The sequence below is a fragment of the Lutra lutra genome, chromosome 7, assembly GCF_902655055.1.
Source record: "Lutra lutra chromosome 7, mLutLut1.2, whole genome shotgun sequence".
In the NCBI taxonomy this organism is placed as follows: domain Eukaryota; kingdom Metazoa; phylum Chordata; class Mammalia; order Carnivora; family Mustelidae; genus Lutra; species Lutra lutra.
The window spans coordinates 144,487,035-144,510,737 of NC_062284.1; the positions used below are offsets into that span (position 1 = coordinate 144,487,035).

Genomic DNA, 23,703 nt, shown 5'->3' on the forward strand with positions numbered 1-23,703 from the left:
TAGGGTATTAAAACAGTTGTTATAACTTTACCCTTTTCATTCTAGATACTGGGGGAAAGACTGCATACATTAAGTAGGAAACCGGGGTATATAAAAAAGACCTAGATCACACTTCAGGGATAAAAATTACAATGTCTGAGATGGAAAATCCTCTACGAGATTGATGACTGTGTAGACGTTTCAGGAGTAAAGGTCAGGGAACTCAAAGATGCAGCAGTGAAGCCATTCAAACTAGAACAGAGAAAACAAACAAAGGCTGGAAGAAGCTGAGAGCAGCAGTTAGCGTGGGGTACCCTCACCAGGCCTAGTTCACATGCAGCCGTCCCGAGGAGGAGGAGGAGTGGGGGTGACTTGAAGACATACTGCCGAAAGGCTTCCAGATTTGATGCAATGATTATGTTGAGTGAAGAAGCGAGACAGAAAGGCATACGTATTGTGTGATCAGGCTATAGAAGGTGTAGAGCATGCTCGCTGATGTGTGGTTGCAGAGAGCGGTGGTTGCCCAGGCACCGGTGGGCGGGTAGAGGGTTTATAGAGGAGCGACACAGGGATGACATCTTGAGGCCGTATATATGTCAAAACTTAATGAGTCGCACACATTAAATGTGTACATGTTGTGTGTGTCAGTTGCGCCTCTGTGAGCCGGTGAGAACCTGTATCAAGCAGTGAAGGAGTGTCGGGGGGACCGCGTCGGGGGGGGGCCGTGTCGGGGGGGGGACCGTGTCGGGGGGAGGACCGCCCACACTACGCGGTGCTGGGGGTTGCAGTGGGAGCAGAAATGCACGGAGCTGCCTCCACACGTGAGATAAGGGATCATTGACTCAAAGAAGAGGGTGTGGTACGTTATGATCACAACCACGAAAAACACACTGATCGCCCCCAGTGGCCAGCCCTGGCTTCTGTGGGCCGTGTAGTATCTGAACTGGACCCTGTAGACACGGGCGTTTCCAGCGACCAGCAAGCCCCGGGTTTGGCCTGGTGTTTCTGAGTAGGGAAAAGTGCTGCCCCTTGGGGTTTGGACAGGACAGTCAGTGGCTGGGGACCACCCTGAGCACTGGGAGGCCTTAGTTGCCTGTCCCTCTCGGCACTAAATACTGTCGCCCCCAATTGAGAACTGGGACAGTAGGGTGCAGAGAACGTATTGTATGAAGAAAAGACTTGAGATGTCCTTTGACCCACATCGGGGCAGAAGCTGAATGAGGAAGGTTTGCAGTGAGGCCTGGAAATTCTCTGGCCTGGTTCCATGGGTCTGTTTGCACGTCTGAGAGACAAGGCTGAGTTGGAATGGAAGTGGGAACCCTGAGGTAGAACGCTTTTGCGTGAAGAAAGCCAACCCGTGCTGGAATCCAGCCTTCTCTCGGGGACTGGACCAGCCCCCCTGCGTGTGCCTGCTGGCCCTGTGGGTGGCCCTCCTCAGGTCCTGTGGAGCCAGCAGGGCTCGAGTCCATGGTGCTGCAGGAGGCTGTCCTCCCAGCTGGTCTGCACACACGTGCGTACACAAACCCAGCGGGAAGCGAGCATGCGGTTTCCTCCCCGGCCACCTGCAGTGGCCTCCGCTCTCGGGGCTAGGGTGCGGTGCTCTGGGAAGCTGTGGTCTCCAGCCGGGACTGTCCCCACCAGAGGCAGAGCCTATTACTTGGCATCAGAAGAACCTGAACTAATACTTCTCTTTTTCCATGAGACCAAGAGACCTTGGGAAAGTTGCCCAAACTCCCTGGCCCTTCATTTCCTGACCAGTAGAGTGGAGAATCAGAGCCATGTGAGGCCCACCCGAGGCATGTTTTCAGAGGTCCTGGCATAGGTCTCTCTCCTGGAGATAAGCTTAGCAGGCTGCAGTGGGCTCCGCGGCACCTCGGTTGGCTAGTTTCAATCCAGGTCACTCACATGAGGACGGAGGCTAACGTATCAGCTAGAAGAAGCTCCATGAAGCAGGCCTCCCCACCTGTTTCCCCCTCCCTGGAAAGCTACTTCCCTTTAGCTTCCTATCCCTGAATGACTGCTTAGGGAGCAATTTCTCGTTCCTTCTAGCTCTAAGTGTTTTCAGTTGACTCTCTGCTGGGAGAGAAGGATGCAGAGCGATCCATCATTCCCTATCCTTGCCTGCCTGCCACGGCACCCCTCGCCCCCGTCGCTCACGGCCACGGTGCAGGGAAGGAGACGTGCCCCTTAGGCTGAGCAAGGGGGTAACCTAGACTGCATTTTCCTGCCTCTGCTACTCTCTTTTCCCTGGATAATGGTCTTGTTCTGCCTTCTGGTTTTCTATGTGGTTTTACGTATTCAGCCCCACACCAGCTGTCAGTTTCCTCTCCATACACTTGGGCACATCTGGTCCCATCCAGTTCATCCTCTTGGAGGGATCCTCCTGCAGGTGTGGCCAGCCCCCATCTGGCCTGGTCACCCAGTCTACCTCGGATTGCCCTTTGCCCCCCACCCCTTCGTGTTGGGTCCTCTCTGTCCTGAATCCCAGTCTTCCTCTTCCTTAGTTTTGGTGAGCTCTATCCTCCAGCTGGTTCCTGAGAATGGCCCATGCTAAGTAACTTGAAAGTCTTCTGCCCACATTCACCCTTGGCCTTGGCTGGGTAGAGTAATCTGGTTTGGAAATCGTTTTCCTTTATAATTTTGAAGGGTTTCCTCTGTCACCTGGTGTCCAGCGTTGTTGTTGAGAAGTCTGAGCCATTCTGATCCTTGATCCTCGTTGTCCAACCTGCTTCTGTCTCTGGTAGTTTAAGGTCTCTCTGTTCCCAGTGTTTCCAGAAGAGACACTGACACGCCCTGAGGAGGGCCTGTTTTAGCCTCTGTGCTGACAGGCCTCCCAGCCTGGAGTTCGTGTCCTGCTACCCCATTGGCAATCTGCTTCCTGCCTCTACCCTCCTGTTTTCTCCGTTTGCCCTCTCAGGGATTCCTGCTTCTGTCCTGAGGACGTCCTAACCAGCAGCCTCCACTGTTCTTCCCTCTCCCATTTTCTCCTCTTTGGCTCTTGTCCTACTTCCTAAAAGACACTCTCAGCTTCTTCCTGCCCTCCATTGTTGGATGACTTTGTGGGCCTCTTTTAGTTCCCGCAAGTCCCTGTTGCTCTCCCACTGTCAAGCCTCCATGTGTCCCCGCCCCCCAGGGTGTTTCTGAAGTTTCTTCTCCCGTGTGGTCTCCATGCTTGTTCTCTGCATCTGTCTCATCTTCTCCGTGGCAGATGCTGGCCTCAGGCATTGGCAGTCTTGGTTCTGAGAGTGGGGCACACTGCTGGGAGGAGCTTTGCCTGGGGCTCCCTGCGTGGTGGCTGGCTGGGCTGTGTTGCTGGGCTCCCTGCATACGGTCGGTTGCTTTCAGCCGTCTGGCCCCACTAGGGCCTTTCCTGCTCCCCAACGCCTTGCCGCTTCCTCAGGTGGCCGCCTGCCCCTCTCGCTCTCCCAGCGCAGAGGAGGTTGGAGCCTGTGTGAGCTCCTGTTCTCACTGTGTCACGGAGGGAATGAGAAGGGAGGTGTGAGCTCCTGTTCACTCTGTGTGTCTTCTCACTAGAAGGGAGGTGTGAGAAGAGAGCTCCCTCACTAGAAGGGAGCTGTTCACACTGTGTCTTCTCACTAGAAGGGAGGTGTGAGCTCCTGTTCTCACGGTGTGTTGAGGAGGGAGTGAGAAGGGAGGTGTGCGTTTGCTCTGCTGTCCTGGCCCAGGAGGCTGTGGGGTTTAAGGCTCCACAGCTGATTCTGAGCCCCTCGTGCTGAGAACCTGGGTGGAGGCCACCTTGTTTCACTCCACACTCTGCGGTCCGGCGCTGGGGGGATGCCCACGGCCCCCCGCCACACTCCTTCAGCCCTCAGACATCGGGGTGGTGGTTAGGGTGGGCGCAGCAGCCGGCCAGCGGGACCGCAGGGCCAGGCCTGCCTGTGAGCGGCCGCCGGGAGGTCAGCTGTCAGACGCGCAGGGGCCGGTGCCTGCGGGTAGTGCCTGCGGGCTCCCGGCATCCTTGCACCACGGAGCCCCAGTGCGGACCCCGGCCCATGCGTCGGGCAGGCGTCAGGGGCAGGGTCTCCGGCAGTGGACAGAGGAGTGGCCGCAGTCAGCTTCGCCAGCCCCGACTGAGGAGGACGAGGACACGACAGCTGCCCAGGAAAGCTGCCTCTGCGCGTGCTGTTCAGCACTTCGCCTGCTCTCAGCAGATCAGCTCGCCGGCTTCCCCGTCACACTTGAGACCAGACGCGGAGCTGTCTGAGATCGCCGGAGCCAGTGCAGGAGTGACGGGGACAGGGTGTCCAGCTTTGCCGTCGGCTGACCAAGGAACAGAAGTGGGGGAGCCTTTCTCCCGTGCAGAACCGCAGACCCGGCCTCTGGTAGCTCCGCTCCGCTGGGCTAGCGGTTTGCAAACATTCTTCGCAGCAGAGCTCGCTCTTCAGGTAACAGCTTACCCTTCAGCCTGATGCGTTCAACGTGTCCCAGCAGAGCTGTTTGGGCGGCGCTGGCCGGGAGGCCGTCACCACAGCCATGGGGCAGCTCACAGGGCCAGTGCTCCATGGCCCTCCAGTGGAAGACCTGCCCTTGGTCTCCGGCAGCGAGGCCAGAGCACACGGCCTGGCAGAGTCGGCTACGACCCGGCATCAGAACACGAAAACCCAGAGTCAGGAGTCTGGCAGGTCATCTGACTCATGCTCGGAACAGGGACATGGAGCCCGAGGAGGAGGGCATCTGCCCGGGGATACACGCTGAGTGGGAAGAAAAGACAGCAGGGTCTGCGCGTCGAAGCCTCAGCGCTCACTCCCCCTGACAGTCTGCTGGTGCCTTAAATGCAGGCCTGTTAATACCCACGTCTGATTCTCAAGCTTCAGAGATTCGAAGGAAGAGACCAGAAGCAGGAAGGGGATCTGCAACAGGGGAGACACAGAAAACCTAAAGGGACCACACAGAAGTCCGAGCATACGAGAACTGTGGGGCCACGGACAGAGGGCCACCAAACCGCACTCCGGAGGACCTCACGGCGGCAGCTCCCGGCAGTCACTGCACACTGAGGAAGAGTGATGTCACACAGTGTGTCACAAGTGTGAGGTGGATTGACGAGTCAGTAAATGAGAGATACCGGGAGGGAGACTCCTGGGAGCAATGGGGAAGAGTCTAGAAGGTGGTGGCCGTAGGGCTGGTCCTACCCTGGCCCTTCCCGGTGTCTCCCTTGGTGACGTGGGTGCATGAGCCACCACTTTGCTGGCTCTCTGTGTTCCTGAAATGTTCCCGCTGAATTTTGTCCAGGTTCACATGAGACCCATACCTAAACGATCTGTCCAGACAAATACTTCCTTTGGCCATAAAATTTTCAATATTTTTTTTCTTTTGCCCTGGGTGTATTCGCATTCTGGCTAAGGGGTGTGTGCTCACGCGTGTGTGAGTGTGTGTGTACGTGTGTGCATGTACTTCTTAGGCTAAAAACTTCACCTGCTGGAAGTTGGGAGAACTCTGATCTGAGCCCCCAGAGCTCTGAGCTCCAGGCTTAGCTCTGCTGCGGGCCCTCACCGTCAGCGCCAGATTCATCACTTTCCTCACTTGGAATTTGAGGGAATCAGTTTAGCTGGTCTGCTGGGTCCCTTCCAGGCCAAAATCGTTTGAGCAAGTCTTTAAAACTGAGATTTCGTTAGTAAGAAGTGCTGTTTCCATGGAACCTGGAGTCAGCCGTACTGCCCTCCCTCTCACTGTGGGCAACCTTCATCACCGTCTAGTTCCAGAACATGTTCGTCGGGTTTCAAGAAATCGCTCTGCCCATAGCGGCCACCCCCCAGCCCCCTTCCCCAGGCCCCTAGCAACCACGAATCTGCTTTTTCTCTGTACCCATCGTCCTCTTGCAGACATTTCCGATAAAGGGACTGCTATGCTAGGTGGCCTTTTGCGATGGGCTCCTTCTCGGAGCATTGGGCGTTCAAGGTGTGTTTGTGTTTTTCTCTATCAGTTCTTCCGCTGAATGGTACCCTCTGTGGACAGACCACGTGTCACCCAGCCACTTAACAACTGATGGGCCACTCGGGCCACTTCGACCTTCTGACTGTTGTGAAGACTGTTGCTGTGAACACTCTTGTGGGTGCTATTTGAACATCTGACCTAGCTCTTTAGGCTTTATCTAGGAGTGGGATTTCGGGGTCATGTGGTCATTCTGTGTCTAACCTTTTGAGGTTGAACTGCCTGTTTCCCACGGTGGCTCCAGCATGTCAAGTAGGAGGGTTCCCATGTCTCCACATCCTCTCCACTTGTTATTTCCCGTTTTCCTTTTTCTAGTTCTCCCAGTCGGTACAAACGGTACCACGTAGTTTTGATTCACATCTCCCTAATGACTAATGATGTCGATCATCTTTTCATGGTGTTGTTGGCCGTTCGTGTGTCTTCTTTAGATAAATGTCTGTTCAAGTCCTTTGCCTGTTTTTTAAATGGTTCGTTTATGTTTTTGTTGGTTCTAAGAGTTCTTTATTTATTTTGGACACTAGACCCTTATTAGATACGTGGCTTGCAGATATTTTCTCACATCGTGTGGGCTATCTTTACAGTGTTCTTTGATACACAGAAGTTCTTCATTTCGGTGAAGTCCAGTTTATCTCTCCTCTTTATTGCTCATGCCTTTCATATCATATCTAAGACACCGTTGCCAGATTTAGCTCTCTCATTTATTTTTGATTCATTTCCAGATGATTTTGTATACGGTGTGAGGTAAGGGTCCGACCTCACTCTCTCACACGTGGGCTCTCCAATTGTGCCAGCACCGCTTGTCAAAAACACTGCTCTTTTCCCGCTGAATGATCTTGGCAGTCTTCTCGATCTTGGCAGTCACTTGACTGTATGGATTTTTTCCTTAACTCTCAGTTCTATTCCACTGATTTCTGTGTCTGTTCATGGGCCAGTACCACACTGAACACTGTAGCTTCATAATAGTTTTGAAATCAGGAAGCATGAGTCTTCCAGATTTTTCTTTTTTAAGATTGTTTTGGCTACTTGGGGTCCCTTGCAATTCCACATGAATTTTAGGATTTACCTTTCCATTTCTGTTGAACTGAGCTGGGATTTTTTTTTTTTAATTTTATTTATTTATTTGACAGAGAGAGAGATCACAAGCAGGCAGGGAGGCAGACAGAGAGAGGAGGAAGCAGGCTCTCTGCAGAGCAGAGAGCCCGATGCGGGGCTCGATCCCAGGACGCTGGGATCATGACCTGAGCCGAAGGCAGAGGCTTTAACCCACTGAGCCACCCAGGCGCCCCTGAGCTGGGATTTTGATAGAGCTTGCTGTAGACTACTTTGGGAAGTATCATCTTGCCTACTTCTTGACAGAAGGGCAGAGCAGTTTCTCAAAAGGTAACCCACAGAGGGGCGCCTGGGTGGCTCAGGTGGTTGACCGACTGACTCTTGATTTTGGCTCAGCTCATGATCCTCAAAAAGGTCGTGAGATTGAGCCCCACATCGGGCTCCACGCTCAGCTCAGTCTCCTTCTCCCTCTGTTCCTCCCCCCACCCATGTTCTTTCTCTCAAATAAATAAATAAAATCTTCACCAACAAAAGGGGGGAGGTAACCCACAGGTAATCGGAACAGAATTGCCTGAGCTGTTTGTTTTATGAAAAGGTTGTGTCTGGGCCCTAGCCCCGGAGTCTGATGCAGAAAGGCTGACTCAAGCTCAGGAATGTGCCATTTGTTCATTCATTCATTCATTCCTTACTATAAAGTTTTACTTAAGTTCTGGTTGGTTACCGTACAGTGTTCTATTAGTCTGAGGTGTGCACTGTACTGATCCAGGCCTCCCACACGCATCCTGGTGCTGCTCACACATGTGCTCCTTAAGCTCCATTCCCCGCCTCCCCGCGGTCTGTTCTGTTGTAGTTACGGGTCTGTTTCTGGGTTCCTCTCTCTTTTTTTCCATGTGCTCGTTTGTCTTGTTCCTTAAATTCCACACATGAGTGAAGTCACACGGCATCTGTCCCTCTCTGATGGACTGATTTCACTGAGCTTAGTGCCCTCTGGCTCCCTCCTCAAATGGCAAGATTTCATTTTTTTTTTTTTTTTACAGCTAAATAATAAGGAATGTGCCGTTTTAATAAGTTCCCTACACAGATCCTGGGGACTTAAGGTTTAGGAACCACTGGACCTGCTCCCACTCACCTTCCCTTTGGAGGGGCTTGGGTTCAGCAAAAACAAGCTTCCTCGTTTGAAAACGGCCTGTGTGATGCGTCGTCTGCACAGCCTGCTCCCTGTTCACCCCCACCTCGGCGTTTGCGTTTCCACCGGTGGTCAGCATGTCGGGACTTCTCCAGTCGCCATTTGGGAAACTCTGTGTCTTGGACCATGTTCAAGAGCCCTCAGAGTGGTGGCAGAGGGCGAGTGACATTGATGAAACCTTTGCTGCCTTGTCTCCCCAAGGAGGTGCCTGTCTTTTCCATACGGCCTCCAACTTGACCCTTTTCTCACAGAGGCCAAGGCGCATGCCCTCAAGTTAGCCGAGAAGCCTTTTGTACGTGGCATCTTGTTTCTTACCATCTGCCCTCAGGGACCTCCTCCAAGCTCTCCCTCTCCAAACACCTTCAGCCTCAGAGCCCTGGGCCCCAGTGGACCTTCCCGCACTGTACGAGGAGGCAGGCCTTGTGCAGTGCCGCCCTGCCCTTCCCACTCCAGCCGCCTGGCCTGGCGTCTGGCCCCAGGGCCCTTGCCAGCTCCTTCCCCGTGCCCTCACTCCCCCTGACACACTCCTCCTGCCGTCCTGGCCCTGGTCTGACGCACACCATATGTTCTCAGAGCAACTCACACTGGCCTTCCCTGTTGGAGTCTTCTCTTTCTTTGTGGGACTTCGTGATTAACGATGTATCTCTCACCAGGCTTTATACCAGCGGTCAAGAAGATTGATTCCTAGCACCTCGCACCAGGCCTGGCCCATGGCAGGTGCTCAGGTAAAGCTCTGTTGGCTGGGTCGGTGACCTGGTAGTTGGTAGGAGCGTGGTGGAGGCACAAGGGGTAGGCAGGTATGTGCTGACGGGGAGGATAGGTAGATGGGTGGGTAGGTGGCTGAGGGCCTGGCTGAGAGGCTGGCAAGCGCCAGTCAGTGAGTTTCCAGAAACTCCATTCTCTCTGCTTCAACAAACATTCCTCAGGGCCTACTGTTTGGTTGTCATTTGGGAAACAAAGGTCACTAAGACACAGTGTGTTGTTGGGACCATGACCCTGGTATCCCAGAGACTGGTGGGAGCTTGTGGGGCTGGTAGCGCTTGGTTCCTGATGGCTCTTCTGTGCGGTCTCCTCCCTCCCTGCGACAAGGCCCCTGTCCAGGGAAGAAGTCCTCCACTCCTCCAGGGTAGGACTGGGCACAGGCTCTGAGCCTGCCCCCGACCCAGGCTTTGCCACCCTTTCCCCTGCCTTCCCCTCCTGGTTTGTTGTCTTCTCACTCTTAACCCTTCTCAATTTGGTCCCAAAGCCCCAGGCCACTCTCGGTCTGCCCAGGTTTCCAGGGACTGCTAGTGACCTCATTTTGTATTCCTCCTGACCTCTGAGTCACACTCAACACCCGTGTCCAGCCCTTTCTGCTTGCCACTGTTTTGTTACTATCCCATCAGTTACAGATGTTTCCATGACTCTGCCTGAGAATGACGGCATCACAAATGCCAGGGACTGGGCCCTTCGGAGAGCACCTGATGCGAGGCCCACGTCTGTCTTCCAGAAAGCCCTGAGTGACTGGGGGAGAGCCCCTGTTGGAATCATAGCTGTGGCGGCCTGGGGAAGGGCTTTGTATATGGCGAACTGAGCCAAAAGCAGAACACAAAATGACATAAGCCAGATTTTTTTTAAATAAAGAGCTTGTCATAGGAAAAAAGCTAAAAATAAAGTATTAACAGTCAATGTCCTCAAAATAACTTTTTACAATTCCTTCTGATTTCATTGTTCATGTTTCTCTAACGAGCCTGTGGGAGTGTAGGGCCCAGGGCTGGGATTTTGTGGTGGTCACTAGCAGGTGGCTGGGACCCTGAGTCATGCCCACTCTGTCCAGAAGCCTCTGGTATGCTCGGTTTGACCTGCTCAGGCTCACTTAGCCCCAGACTGTGGTGTCCCTCTCTTACAGCCATGCAGCCGGTAGACCTGAGTGCCCCATGTTCAGCCAGGAGCTCTCGGGTGCCCTCCAGGAGGCCCAGGGAGATAGACAGCCTTCGGGGTGGGTGACGTAGGTGAGGGTGATTGAGAGGCACAAACTTCCATTTGTGAAATAAAGAAGTCATGGATGTGGGAAGTACAGCACGGGGGATAGAGTCAACGGCACTGTCACGATGCTGCTCGATGACAGGTGGCGACCCACTTCCTGCGGGAGCCCTGGGGGAACGTGCGGAATGGTTGAGCCACTGTGTTGTGCGCCTGAAACGGATACAGCACCGTAGGGTGATTCTCCTGCAATTTAAAAAGTTAAAACAGTAGTCTACGAACAAAAGAACAAATCCAAAGTGACCATTACCAAAGAAAATCTGAGTTCACCAAAAAAATCTGGCAAAGGCCCAGGGAGGTGGATGCTAAACTCGGGGACAGGCCCTTGCCGTGAGTGCGTGTGTGGCGGGGCCCACTCTGGCTCATGGTGCGTGGGCTCCCGCCGGGAGTCACCCTGACACCTGTTAGCACCGTCTGCTCCAGAGAAACAAGAAGTCAGTTGCTTTTAGCTGTGGCGGTTTTTCCGGTTTTGGCCCTAGGACGTGTCCAGCCCCACCAGTCTGGCCGGCCCTCAGGTGCTCACTCGCGACTCTGCGGGGTGCCCAAGCCCCGCCTGCTGACTGGTGTCCGTTGCCCACCTCCCAACTTTGCAGCCATTCGTTTCCTTCTTCTGGGAAGGGCGTCAGTGTATCTCGCTAGAGGCCTCTCTCTGTCTTCGCACTCTGACTCAGCAGCCACTGTGCTCACGTGTCTGTTTATCAGCCCGCCTGTGCAGGGGAAGGATCCAGATAAGTAGCAGCCCTGCCCCGGAGTGACATGGCTGGCACCTTGCATGCCTGCCCAGAGATGGTCCACTGCCACCCCTGGGCCGGGCCACCTCTTGTCTCGCCAGGATTCCAGAGCAGGCCTCTCCGAGGCCTGTCCTCCCAACATCCAGGATTATATCACGTTACTCCTGTTTTCACAACCGTCTAGTGGCTTCTCACCTCACTCAGCACGAAATCCACTTCCTCCCTCTGCCAGTGGCCCTCATGCTCTCTGACCTCTCTCCACTCTGTCTCTGATCACTGGGCTCCAGCCACCCTGTGTCCTTCCTGCTTCCAAACCTGCACCTGTCTGTGGGTTCTGCCACCACTGGGCCTGTCCAGCGTACCTTCCCGGGGTGGCCAGGTCAGGTGACCCCCCGCCGGGCCATCCACCCCTCCTGCGCCAAGGCTCTCCTAGCGCCCCTCACCCAGCCCTCCCAGTAGACTGAAAGCTCCCGGGGGCTGGGGTGTGTGGTTGGTTTGCATTGAGGTCTTCTCAGTGCCTAGCACAGGGCCCAGTGCACTGCAGGTGCTCCCTGTCCAGCAGGCGATTGCGGGACCCCCGATGGAAGTGCTCAGGAGGCAGTGGGTCCGAGAGCTCCGGCAGCATGAGCCCCTCTGTGGGGGTGGCATGGTGTTCTGTGGGACCCAGTCTGGGAGATGCTGCAAGATGATCTGCTTCATAAGGACGTTCTGCTCTTCCTCTTCCAGTGCACAGTTACCAGCCTCTCTGCGCGCTTTCATTTGGACCATCTGTGCTCCTCTGTCTTCCGAGACTGTGCCTGCGGCCCTCCCTCTCCCCGTGGTCTCCCCTGGGCTGTCCCGGGGCAGGCCTCCAGCTGCTGGGGAGGGCCGTTACCCGTTTCAGAGGCCTCTGTGCCGCCGCCTCTGTCGGAGTGAGGTTCACGTTGTGTGTGGGGTGTGGAGAGCAGGCAGGGTGGTAACTGGGTGCACAGCCAGGCTCGTGTTCAGGTTCATCTGTGCTCAGAATGTGAAAACCCAGCAAGCTATACACTTAGGATTTGTGTGTTTTTTTGGATGCATGTGAACCTTCGATAAAAAGTGAGTGGGGTTGGGCGCCTGGGTGGCTCAGTGGGTTAAGCCGCTGCCTTCGGCTCAGGTCATGATCTCAGAGTCCTGGGATCAAGCCCCGCATCGGGCTCTCTGCTCAGCAGGGAGCCTGCTTCCTCCTCTCTCTCTGCCTGCCTCTCTGCCTGCTTGTGATCTCTCTGTCAAATAAAAAAATAAAAAAAAAAAAAAAATCTTTAAAAAAAAAAAAAAAGTGAGTGGGGTAGGCAGAAGTACCCAGACGCCTTGGATTCTGGTACACCTAGTAGCCCTCAGAGCTGGAGCAGGGCCAGGTGCTCTGTGGCTTTGTGTGTGGTCCCGCGGGATCCAGCCCCAGGCCCACAGCCCTGCGGGCCCAGTCCTGGCTGCCCAGCGGACAGGGGAGATGGCGGGGGGCTCCCTCGGAGCTCACCTGTGCATCTGCAGCCTGGTGCTGGGGAGTGACTCGGGGCTTTATATGCTACTCAGGTTTTATATTGGTGACTGTTGTCCGGGATGGTGCCAAGCCTCAGCGACGTCTCAGGGGCCTGGTCCTCCACAGGGACTGGTTTGGTAGCACGGTCACGAAAAGCTTGTAGAACCAATCGTACAACCCCTCCCCCCATATGCATGCTCCCCACTGAGCCTCCCATGCTGGCCCCTCATCCCCCAGCTGCTGTGTCTCCCTCAGGCTGCCTCCTCTCTGGATCTCCACTGTCACAGGGCTGTCCCCCCATCACTGCGCTCCTTTTATTTCTTGATGGCACCTGCCCTGCCCTGAAACCAGCCTTCAAAAACCTTATGATTCTTGCCTGACCGATCCCGTCCCCCGCACGGGCAGCCCAGTCTGCCCAACTTTCCCAGGCTCCCCGGGCCTCGTGTCTGCAGGCCTGATGCACTGAGCCAGGGTACCCTCGCCTGTGGCCGCAGGACTCGGGACGGATGCCGGTTCTCTCTCAGAACACCACAGATGGACAGATGGCCCCTGCTGCGAGGCTGGGAGCGTGTGGCCGCTCGTGTGCCCGTGAGCTCCATATAAGGGAGAAATTTGGAGCGGCCAGAGGCAGGCCCAGGTTGGGAGGGGAGGTGGGAAGCTGCCGGCGTCCACAAGCACACCGGCAGCAGCTTCAGGTCTCCCCCGCTCGGACAGCACAGGAGCTGTTTTGAGGGCCGTGCAGCAGGCAAGGCAGACGCCGGGCGCCCGGTGGTGGGTGACAATGCAGTGCGAGGAGCCTCGCGCCGTCCGGATGGTGGCTGTTGTCCTCTGTGTGCCCTGGTCGCCCATCAGCTGAGCCGCTGGGCAGCTGCCGGCCCCCCTGCTCAGAGGCTGGCTCATCCGTTCGTGAATCATGTGGGTGGGAAGCCTCTGCCCACGTGCCTTGAGGGGGTCTGATGGCTGGCCTGGAGGTCGTGTGATGTCGGCGTGACAATAGGAAGCCCCTCATGCGGATGTGTCTTGAGCGTGCGGCATGGAGAGGGACCGCGTCCACCATAGCCCAGGGGAAGAAGCGCAGAGCCGCGCGTCAGCGCCGAGCGCCCGCCAGGGACTGCTTTGGGTCCAGTTGAGGCAGCCCAGGAAGGCAGGGCCTACCAAGAGGTCCGGGAAAATGCACAGTGTCAGTCGGTAGTGGGAGGACAGCCGGATCCCTGGGCTCGGTGCTCACCAGCACTGCCGGTGACAGGGCTGGGACTGTACAGATGGCTCTGTCCTCACAGGCAGGGAAGCGTCCGGCTAAGGGATGGGCAGCCCTGGATGAACCAGAACAGGTCAGTAGGTGGCAAACAGGACACTGAAGGGGCTTCCCCTTGTCCTATGAAAAGTGGACCAGGGACCAGGAGATATGGAACATGGGAAACGTGGACCCAGGCTGACCGGGGAGTAGGGCAGGGCAGCTGGCATTGTGCGCACTCGGGGACGGGAAGCCAACCCAGCAGGGGATGTCACTGCCCATGGAGACATGCTGGAGGGCAGCTCAAGCCAAGAGGTGTCCTCCTGTTGGGTGGCAGGACCCAGGCCAGGTGGGTGGCTCCAGATGGGCCCTTTATAAGCATGGTGCCTAAAGAAGAGACAGTGGGAATTAAATGATGCCCTTGTTCTTAGCTGACATTGGTCATGAGGCCACCAAGGCCAGGCCTGTGCCTGGTGGGCAGAGTCTCTGGCCTTCTGGCCCGCCAGTCCCCACTTCCTGCTCTGCACACAGAGGCTCTCTCGTGGTCAGCCTTGCCCTCGTCCTATCCCACCAGAATGAAAAGCAGAGTGGAAGCTAGGGCTCAGAGTACGTGGGGAGGCCCGCCGCGACACCAACCTCGCCCCTCCCCAGGCCACCCCGCCCCGCTGATGGAGTTCCTGGGGGCGGACAGAAGCCTCCTTCCCTGCACCTCTGTCGCATTCCCACGACAGCAATAGCATATCTTGGTGGATTTTATTTGTATAGTTTTTTTAAACATTTACTTATTTTAGAGAGAGAGGGAGAAAGGGAGCACACAGGGAGTAGGGGAAGCAGAGGGAGAGGCAGTCCTAAGCAGACTGCACTGACTACAGAGCCTGATGCAGGGCTCGATCTCACAACCCTCAGGTTATCACCTGACCCAGAATCAAGAGTCAGGTGTTTAAGCAACTGCACCACCCAGGCACCCCATTTCTATACTTTTTTAAATTAAACTTTTTATCTTGAAAAAACTTCAAGCCAACAGAAACCCTGCAGGTATATTTCAACAAAGTCCCGTAGACCCTTCGTCCAGATTCAGCCACTGGTAATGCTCTGCTGTGTTTGCTTTCTCTCCGCATGGAGCTGTGAGCCTGGGGCCGTGTGCTTATGCGTGCGGGGACCTCCGAGGCCCGGGTTTCCCCAGAGCCCTCCTTCCCTCGTGCTGCCTCACCTGCCATGAGGCAGAGGCCACACCAGCCTCTTCTGTTGCTGCCCATGGCCACCACCTGCCCGTCCCAGTGCAGGACCCCGTGTGCACCTCTGGCCTGTCCCTGCCTCTCTGTCCCTCAGGACACGCTGCTGCTGACGCGCTGGGTGGTCCCTCCATCTGGTTCGCCTGACGCAGCAGGGATGGCGTCTGTCCATGTGAGGTCCTCTCCACCTCCCACTGCACCTCCTGCCCTGTGTCGGGCTCCAAACCCTCTGTCCCTGCTCTCTCCAAAAACGACATGCCCTGCCACCTCCTTCCTTAAGGAAAGTCTCTTCCTGCTCGCAGCCCGCGGGGGTCACGTTGGTCAGCGTCCACTGTAGTCCAAACGACCAGATGCTGTGGGCGCTCGACAGCAGGTGGAACGTGCACGTCCGGGCCGGCATCACAGAAGAGATGCCCGTGGGGACCGACTGGGAGCACGTGCCAGGTGGGAACACAAGCTGCCCCCTCCCGCGGGCACCTGCTCGGTCCAGCGGCCCGGCCTCCACACGGCAGGCCCGGCCTTTGCACTCGGGGTTTCATTTCCTTTCTGCTGTCCCACTGAGGCAGGGGACAGCAAGGATCTAACCAAACACCCTTTGTCGGAGGGAGTAGCCCCGTTCCCTTGGAGTTTTGTGTGGGCTGATTGCTTCCAGACCTCCTGGGTCCTGGTGTGCCCTGGCCTTGGGCTCTTGGCGGCTTTGCTAGCTCTGCTGGGTGGGGCATCCTTTCCCTCGGCCACCACTCTGAGCCCTGTAGTGCAGGGCACTGTCCACACAGAGCCCCCTGGTCAACAGGACCCAGTGAGGGGAGGGAGCAAACTCATGGGAGAGGGCGGTCTGGCCTGTCCCAGCTGGGGGGCTCAGGACAGATGGACACCTTGTTGGCATGCAGGGCTGCAGGCCTGCCAGCTGGCACTAAGCACCAGGACCGTGTGGGCCCGCTGCCCCAACGGTGACCTTGCTCGGCGGTACGGCATCACCGACAAGAACCCCGCGGGAGACTACTGGAAGAAAATTCCTGGCAACGTGATGTGTTTCACAGGCAAGTGCTGGGCTCCATGGGATTGGGGCTCCCGTGGACGAGGTTAGTGGGGGCTCCCCAAGAGACTGCTCCCACGGGGCTCGCTCTCCCAAGAGCCGAGGGTCACACCTGAGGGAGGGCACCCAGCACTCTGCTGGCCAGAACTGGGCCACCCACTTTAGAGTTGAGGGAACTGAGGCACAGATTGGGGGTGGCGTGTCTGGGGCCGCCAGCTAGAAAGTGCCACGGCAGGACGGGGAGCCGGCCGACTGCACCTGTGCCCGCCGCCCCGGTGGGTGACTCACGAGCATGCGGCTGCCTCTCGTCCCTGCAGTGACCTCGTCAGATGAGCTGTGGGCCGTGGGCCCCCCCGGCTACCTCCTCCAGCGGCTGACGAGGACTTTCAGCCACTCACATGGTGCCGCGAGCAGCCATGCCACCACCCCCCACCCCGAGGACCTGGAGGACGAGTGGGAGGTCATCTGACGGAGCCTCGGGCCAGGCGCTCAGGAGGGAGCAGGCCGAGAGAGGGGGGTGGACACGGAGTCGCGGGCTCTTGGCCACACCTTGTCAGCTCCTGTCCAGACATGTCGGGCCGGCTTGGACCGCCCACACTTGCTTTCATCCATGTTTGTTTCCGTCTTGTTCCAGAACCCACAGCCTCAGCCAAGTGATCTGGAGCCCTTGCTGGCGCGGCCGTGCCTCTGAGCTCCTGCAGAGGCCGCCTCCTCCCGGCCTTGCCGGGCCCGCCGCAGGCATGAGCTGGGGAGCCGGAGGTCAGCGTACTCCCACCTCTGAGGGGGTCCCGCTCAGCTTCATGGTCACCATAGGGACGTGAGTTCTAGCACATTCCATGCTGGACACCCCGGCTGGGAAACCCAGCCTACGTCAGAGAGGTGGGGCGCTGGTCTGTGCCAGCACATAGCGCGCGCACATACACACACACACACACCCCCAACCTGTGCCCTCCCGGCCCGCTCACAGGGCACGGCATGCTCGCTTCCTGGAGAACACATTTTAGCCAAAACAATACAGGCCGGTGGAGGACACGGAATAGAAAAGGTGCACGTGTTTCCAAGGCAGCCGTGGCCCCGGGAGGCGCAGTGGGCCGTGGGGGAGCTCAGCCATGGGAGCTCACTGAGCGCGCTCGTCGCAGTGCTGTGCAGTGCTGCTGGCGGCCGTTGTGGAGCCCAGAAGCGTCCTCACAGGATGTGTCTACTAATTATTGCCTTTTTTGTTTGTTGTATTACAAACCTGCATAAGATACCTCATTCGAAATCAGCTCTTATAAATTTAGAGGAGAAATGTATTCCCTGAAACCAGCGGAAGGCCTTTCGTTCCTCCGCGAGGTTTGCCCTGGGCCTGCCTGGTCCTCCGCCGCAGCTTCCCCGAGCTCGGGTACCCCCTCTGGGGCCGTCGTGGGACCTTCCGGCTGGCTCGAGCTCCCGTGGATGCCTCCTGGGAGTTCCCGACAGGGCCTGCAGTGGCCTCGCCAGACCTCAGTCTTTGGGGTCCTCGCAGGCATCTGGGCCATGGGCTCGGCAGCCCCACCACGGGTCCACCCCGGGGTCAGCACCTCCCAATCCCGCAGGCGGCTCCCAAGCAGGACTCCAGCCTCACCGCTTTTTTTAGTCTGCCTTTGGCCCAGGGCCCAGTTACTCGACGCCTGTTTTCTCCTAAGCAAGTGTGTCCGGGAGCCCCCAGGCCACAGCTGAAGAGCGATGTGTTCTCTAACGGGACCCGGCCCGCCGCAAAGATGGGGGCGTTCCTGGTCTAAACGAGGACGAGAGTCTGAAATCGCAGATCCTACTTCACACTCCACTTTTGTAGAATCCTTGTTTTCGGAGTTCGGTGACGGCAGAGGCCAGCCCAGGCTGGCTGCGGCCTCTCTCTGTGTATGTTGTGCCTTGCCCGGCCCCCCTCAGACGGCAGAGTTCCCCTAAACCCACGGGACTTTAGTGCAATTAATCCTAAGTCTAGTTGGATACTTTTAAACTACTTTTAGCTTCAGTGCTTTGTATGGTTTTTCCTTCTGGTTTTAATTTTCAGCTGTGCTTTGAGACAGTGCAATAAACTAGACTTTTTCCAGACCTGGTCGAGTCTGGTGTTTGGGCTGAGAGAAAGGGCCCCCGGCAGGCGCTCACGAGGCCGGCCTGCCCACCTGTGCTGGGAGAACCTGCCAGTGGCGTCGGCCAGCACAGCCCCACAGCCAGGAGAGCGTGGCGGATGTGATGTTTAAATATGCACCAGCGTCCCCAGGGCGGCCGTCCAGAGGTAGACGCGCCCCCGGTCGCCCCTGGGAAGGACGCCGTCAGGGGAGGCGGAGCACAGAGCTGTCTCCGCTTGGAGGCCCGCCGAGGCCAGGCTGCCATGGGCAGGCTTCGGAAGGGTTCAAGCCCCTGGGCCTAAGACTCCATCCAAGAAACAAATCCAAGTGTCGGCCGCGCCCTGCTGGAAACCAGCATGTGGGAGAGGATCCCATTCATAGCAGCAGGACACGTTGTATGCCACGGAAGACCTGAACGAGGTATGTCCGGCTCCTGTCAGGGAATGTCACACTCCACAGAAGACGGCGGAGAAAGTTTGAATTCAGAAGACATGTCCGATGTCCCTGATGAAAGACAAAGGAAACCGTAGACATCCATCCTTCCCAAAGCGTTTAACTGTTTGTCAGAACGCTTGGTGGAATGGGGCGCCTGGGTGGCTCCGTGGGTTAAAGCCTCTGCCTTTGGCTCAGGTCATGATCTCAGGGTCCTGGGATCGAGCCCCACATCGGGCTCTCTGCTCAGCGGGGAGCCTGCTTCCCCCTCTCTCTGCCTGCCTCTCTGACTCCTTGTGATCTCTGTCTCTCTGTCAAATAAATAAATAAAATATTTAAAAGAAAAAAAGAAACACTGACGGGGCTGCAGCGTCGCTCCCACGCTTCTCACCCCCGCCGACGCAGGCATCCTGGGCCTGCAGCTCTCACTTCTACTGCACACATGTGCTCTGACAGACAGGTACAAATGCCAATGACTTCCCTTGTCACCCTCAGTCTCAGGCTACAGAGGGGGCCACGGTAAAGAATATCACGTGCTGGGCGCCTGGGTGGCTCAGTGGGTTAAAGCCTCTGCCTTTGACTCGGGTCATGATCCCAGGGTCCTGGGATCGAGCCCCACATCGGGCTCTCTGCTCAGCAGGGAGCCTGCTTCCCCCTCGCTCTGCCTGCCTCTCTGCCTGCTTGTGATCTCTCTCTCTCTGTCAAATAAATAAATAAAGTCTTAAAAAAAAAAAAAAAACAACTTTCGGTGGCTGGGGGCCGGGTGGCTCAGTCGGTGAGGCATCTGCCTTCAGCTCGGGTTGTGATCTCAGGGTCCTGGGATGGAGCTCTGCGTCGGGCTGTCTGCTCTGTGGGGAGTCTGCTTCTCTGTCACCCTACTCTTGAGCTCTCCCTTGCTCTTGTCTCTTTTTCTCCCTCCCTCTCAAATAAATAAATCTGAAAGAAAGAAAGAAAAGAACCCTCTCTGGGATGTTATGTCAGGGGAGGCAGGGAAGAAGTCCCAGAGTAATGTTCGTGCCCACAAGTGCCCCGGATGCCAGACATGTGCCTAGGGCTTCTGCACAGCTCCGTGTACCCCGAGAGCCCCCTGAGGGAAATCTTGTCAGCCTTGGTGACAGGGAGGCTCAGTAACTTGCTTGAGGTCACACAGGGGCCACTGGGAGCAGAGCCCAGCTCTGTGGAACTCCAGACCTGGGAAGACACGGGTGGGAATTACCAAGAGTGCTGACAGCAGCGGGCGAAGTAAGCATGGCGTGGGAGGGCGGGCGGGCTGGGGACGGCAGGCAGCCCGACCGGCCCGGGGGGGAACTAGCGTGATGAAGGCACATCTAGGGGAGGGAACAGGCAGGGGAGGTCACAATTGATGTGCCCCACCCCTTCATTATGTGGACAAAATAACTATTAAATGGATTAAAGAATCTTTAAATCAGGGGCGCCTGGGTGGCTCAGCCAGTGAAGCCTCCGACTCTTGATCTCAGCTCAGATCTTGATCTCACGGTCGAGTTCAAGCCCCACATTGGGGCTCCATGCTGGGTGTGGAACCCACTTGAAAACTAGGGGGAGTAGGAGCACCTGGGTGGCTCAGTGGGTTAAAGCCTCTGCCTTCAGCTCAGGTCATGATCCCAGGGTCCTGGGATGGAGCCCCACATCGGGCTCTCTGCTCCACAGGGAGCCTGCTTCCTCCTCTCTCTCTCTCCGCCTGCCTCTCTGCCTACTTGTGATCTCTGTCTGTCAAATAAAATATTAAAAAAAAAAAAAAAAAAAACTAGGGGTAGTAGTATCTGATTCCTGGAGGATAAGGGCTTTCCCACAGAGGAAATTAAGTATATAGATTTGATTTCCTCAAAATAGTACAATACTATAAATTTAAAACCCCACTTAAAGGGGGAAGTTGCAACATCACCTATGGTGAATATATACCTTAAAAACATGTCCACACCAGTCAGAGGAACACCTAAGGCCCTTGTATGGACACGGATGAAAGGGTGTTGCTCAGCAAACGCCTGGCACACAGGCAGGGTGAGGACGGAGCAAGGGGAGCGGACTTAAAACCTACAAACCCACCAAATCCACCTCTGGGACCCTGTCCTCAAGAACAGATCCTAAGTCGGGGGCAGACGTGTGACACAGCCTGTCCTGTGACCCCTAGGAGTGGCCTGACAAGGTTGGGCGCTGCCGTCACAGGGCAGGTGTCCTGGGGGAAACAGGCCATGACGTGGCTGCATCCATGCTGTTGGCTGTGCGTAGGCACGTGGCTGGGCCAAAGACCGTGCAGAGGGTGAGAGAAAGAGAGATTGAGACCTGTTTAACTGCCGGTGGGTTCGCTACACAGCTGGTCACAGTGGCTGCCTGTGGTCTAGACATTTTTGTATCTTTTGAATTTCAAGCCATGTAAATGTATTATTTATTTCAAAAGAAATAAAATTCACATTTTAGAAACAGTCCTAACACTGACTCCTTATGCCGTCAACACTAGTGAGTCAAATGTCACAAAGCAAACACCAAAGACCTCTGAGAAATCCCACTTACGAAGCATTTTACAATACAGGAAAATGCTTATAGTAAGTTTGAAGTTGGCCCCTTTATTTGGTGGCCACGTGGGGGGAGGGGAGAGCAGGACGCCCCTGCCCTGGAAGCCCAGCCACGCCCTGCCCTGGTTTCTCCCCTCGGGTCCAGGGTTCCACCTGGAGCGTGAATTCTAGAAGCAGAAATTCATTTTACAAATCACTGAAGACAGAAATCTCTGTCTTGACTGGGGTGGTTACATGTGTGTAGACATTTGTCAGAACTCCTCATGACACATGTGAGGAGGTCTGTGATTCACAGGGCACCCAGCTGGCTCGGTGGGGACAGCATGTGGTTCTTGATCTTAGGGTCTTGAGTTCAAGCCCCATGCTGGATGTAAAGCCTATTTTAAAAAGTTTTTAAAAGGCCTCTTCCCATCTTTTATTCTATATATTCCATCTATATATTCTAAAATATATAAAATGTGCCTCTATCATAGGTCAATCATGCCTCCATTTAAAAATGCAGCCGGACTGAACCACAGGGGAGCCATGGCAGCAGCCTCTTGCTTCTGGAACAGGGGCAGACCCTGCACAGCTTCCCCTGACCGCGCTGGCTTCCTTCCTTCCCGGTGCCCAGGAAGCATCCTTGTTCTGAACAGGACGGGCCATCATTTAGGAAATTGCTCTCAGCCCAGTAGTTGAAGCTGGTGAAACAGAAGGGAAATCAGAGTAATTTGCATCGGGGTGATACCAAGGCTGAAGTCCGAGCGCAGCCCTCACTCCCCTGCCCTCATGGCCACCTCCCCCAGGCCACCCTGATAGCATGGGCCATCCCGTGATGTCCCTTCCAGGTTCCCTGCCCGAGATCACAGCCCCTCTGTGGAGGAGTGGCCTCGCCTCCCGTCCTCCCCCCACAGGCATGTGGGGGAATGCGATTCTGGCCCCCGAGCTCTAACAGGCTGGGGTTCCTGAGCCGCCAGGTGGGTGTGGGGATGGCAGTCCTGGGTGCTGTAAGGTTTTCCATAGAAAGACTGGGGTTGGTGAACCCAATGTGCAAACCAAGGTGCCTCACTCTGGAGAAAAGGTGGCCTCGTCGTGCGCAGAGAGACCGGTTGCCTCTGAGAAGCCACCAAGGCCACCTGCCAATGACCAAGAGCTGAGTCGCCGGCTGCCCTTTCTGGGGCTGCAGGGCCCCAGGTTCTGATAAGCCCAATGCTAGGTACTTCCTGCCCAGCCTCCTGCCCTCCCTCTGGCCAGCAGTGGCCACCAGATAACCCGGTGTTCAACTTATCACCCTGCACCATTTGCCTAGGTCCTCTGCGCTCACAGCCTGCGGTGCCCTGAGCCAGGCGTCCCTCCGTGAGTCTCCGCAGGAGCTGTGGCAGGAATCAGGCCCCACTCTGCAGCCATCGGGCAGTGACACCAGCCAGGCCTTGGTTTCTGTGGCCCTCGGTGCAGCTCCAAGCGTGTGAACTCCATTACCCTCCTGGACCCTGTCCCACTCGCCCACAGTGAGGAGGACATCAGGGGCCAGTGCCCCGGGATCCCCTCCTCCTGCCTTCTCAGCCCTCCAAGGCCTAGAGGCCCCAAAGTCGCCCAGCAAATGATGGAGCAGTCCCCACAGCTTCTGCTTCCGGTCACCCTCCAACCAAACCACCCCATTTGGGCCCCTGAACTTCCCCTGAACATGTGCTCAGGCTCGGCGCCCAGGCTGCAGTGCCCAGAATGATCTTGCCCAGGTCCTGCCTCCTGTTTGCCTGACAATGGGTTCTGTGGGGCGCCCCTTCCACAGCCTCCCGGGAAGGCCCGAGGCAGGGCAGCTCCAACTCTGCATCACCCCAGTCCTACCCCGGGGCCCTCAAAGGAGCAGCTGTAGGTGTAGAGTGGAGGGGAAGAGGGGCCCAGGAGAGTTGACCCACTGAGGACAGAGCTGGGCCTGGGGAGACAGGACAGGAAGTCTGCAGGCCCAGGCTCCCTGTTGGTCTTTCCAGGCAGAGGCTGCTGGTGGCTCCAGGCACCAAGGCCCTCCACAGGCCCACGGCCCAGGAGCCCCCCATTACTCTGAGCCCCCCATTACTCTGTCTCCACCTCTATCCACCCGCAAAGGCAACAAGCCCTCCCCCCAACAACAGCATCGCTGATCTTTAGACCTGGGACTGCCTAGATGAGCCAGGGTTCCTGATGCCCCAAGTTGTGAGCTGGGAGAGAGGTTAGCATCCATTTGCCCCAAGTGTCAGTGTTCAGAGAAGCTACTTAACTGACCCACAGGACACACAGCAGGAGGGATGAGCCCTCACTCCCACCCGCAATCTCAGTCCCTAGTCTTCATCCATTATCATCCATTCTCCCTTCCTCCCCACCATTGGGCCGACCTTCAGGCTGCTGCTCCCAGCAGGACATGGCGGCCCTCCAGCCTGGGCTGGGTCAGGTTGAATTTCATGGCCCAGTGGAATTCCCCGGGGAAGGCCGCCTGGCCGTCCTCCCTGGGTTCCAGGGTCCTCAGGGCACGGAGCATGCTCCTGAGGGGCAGTGGCACATGTGTCAACAGGTCATCTTCAGAACCTTCTGGCAGAAGGCAACTCCAGGGGCTGGGCTAAGAGCCCTTGGCCACCAGGAGCTATAGCTGCCCCGTCAGCCACACGCGCCGCTGAACACCCACTGGGGGCTGAGCCGGGGGACACAGGGGAACCCATACCCAGGGCTGGAGGATGGTCAGGCCTGGGAGAAGGAACATCCAATCCACCTGAAGACGGGCTG

The 23,703-nt window shown here is 56.6% G+C and overlaps 1 protein-coding gene across 2 annotated transcripts in view; it reads left to right on the plus strand.

Annotated features, from left to right (window-relative positions):
- TECPR2 (tectonin beta-propeller repeat containing 2) overlaps positions 1-17,994 on the plus strand; it is a 97,040-nt gene extending 79,046 nt beyond the window's left edge. Inside the window, exons 18-20 of one of the 2 annotated variants that reach the window (XM_047738058.1) lie at positions 15,184-15,325; positions 15,772-15,921; positions 16,235-17,994. In XM_047738058.1, coding sequence (XP_047594014.1) covers positions 15,184-15,325; positions 15,772-15,921; positions 16,235-16,386 — 444 coding nt within the window. In that variant the 3' untranslated portion in view covers positions 16,387-17,994. Of the gene's footprint in view, positions 1-15,161; positions 15,326-15,771; positions 15,922-16,234 lie in introns of those variants that run through there. The other variant, XR_007128791.1, reaches the window with a different exon arrangement.
- Positions 17,995-23,703: the final 5,709 nt, after the last annotated feature.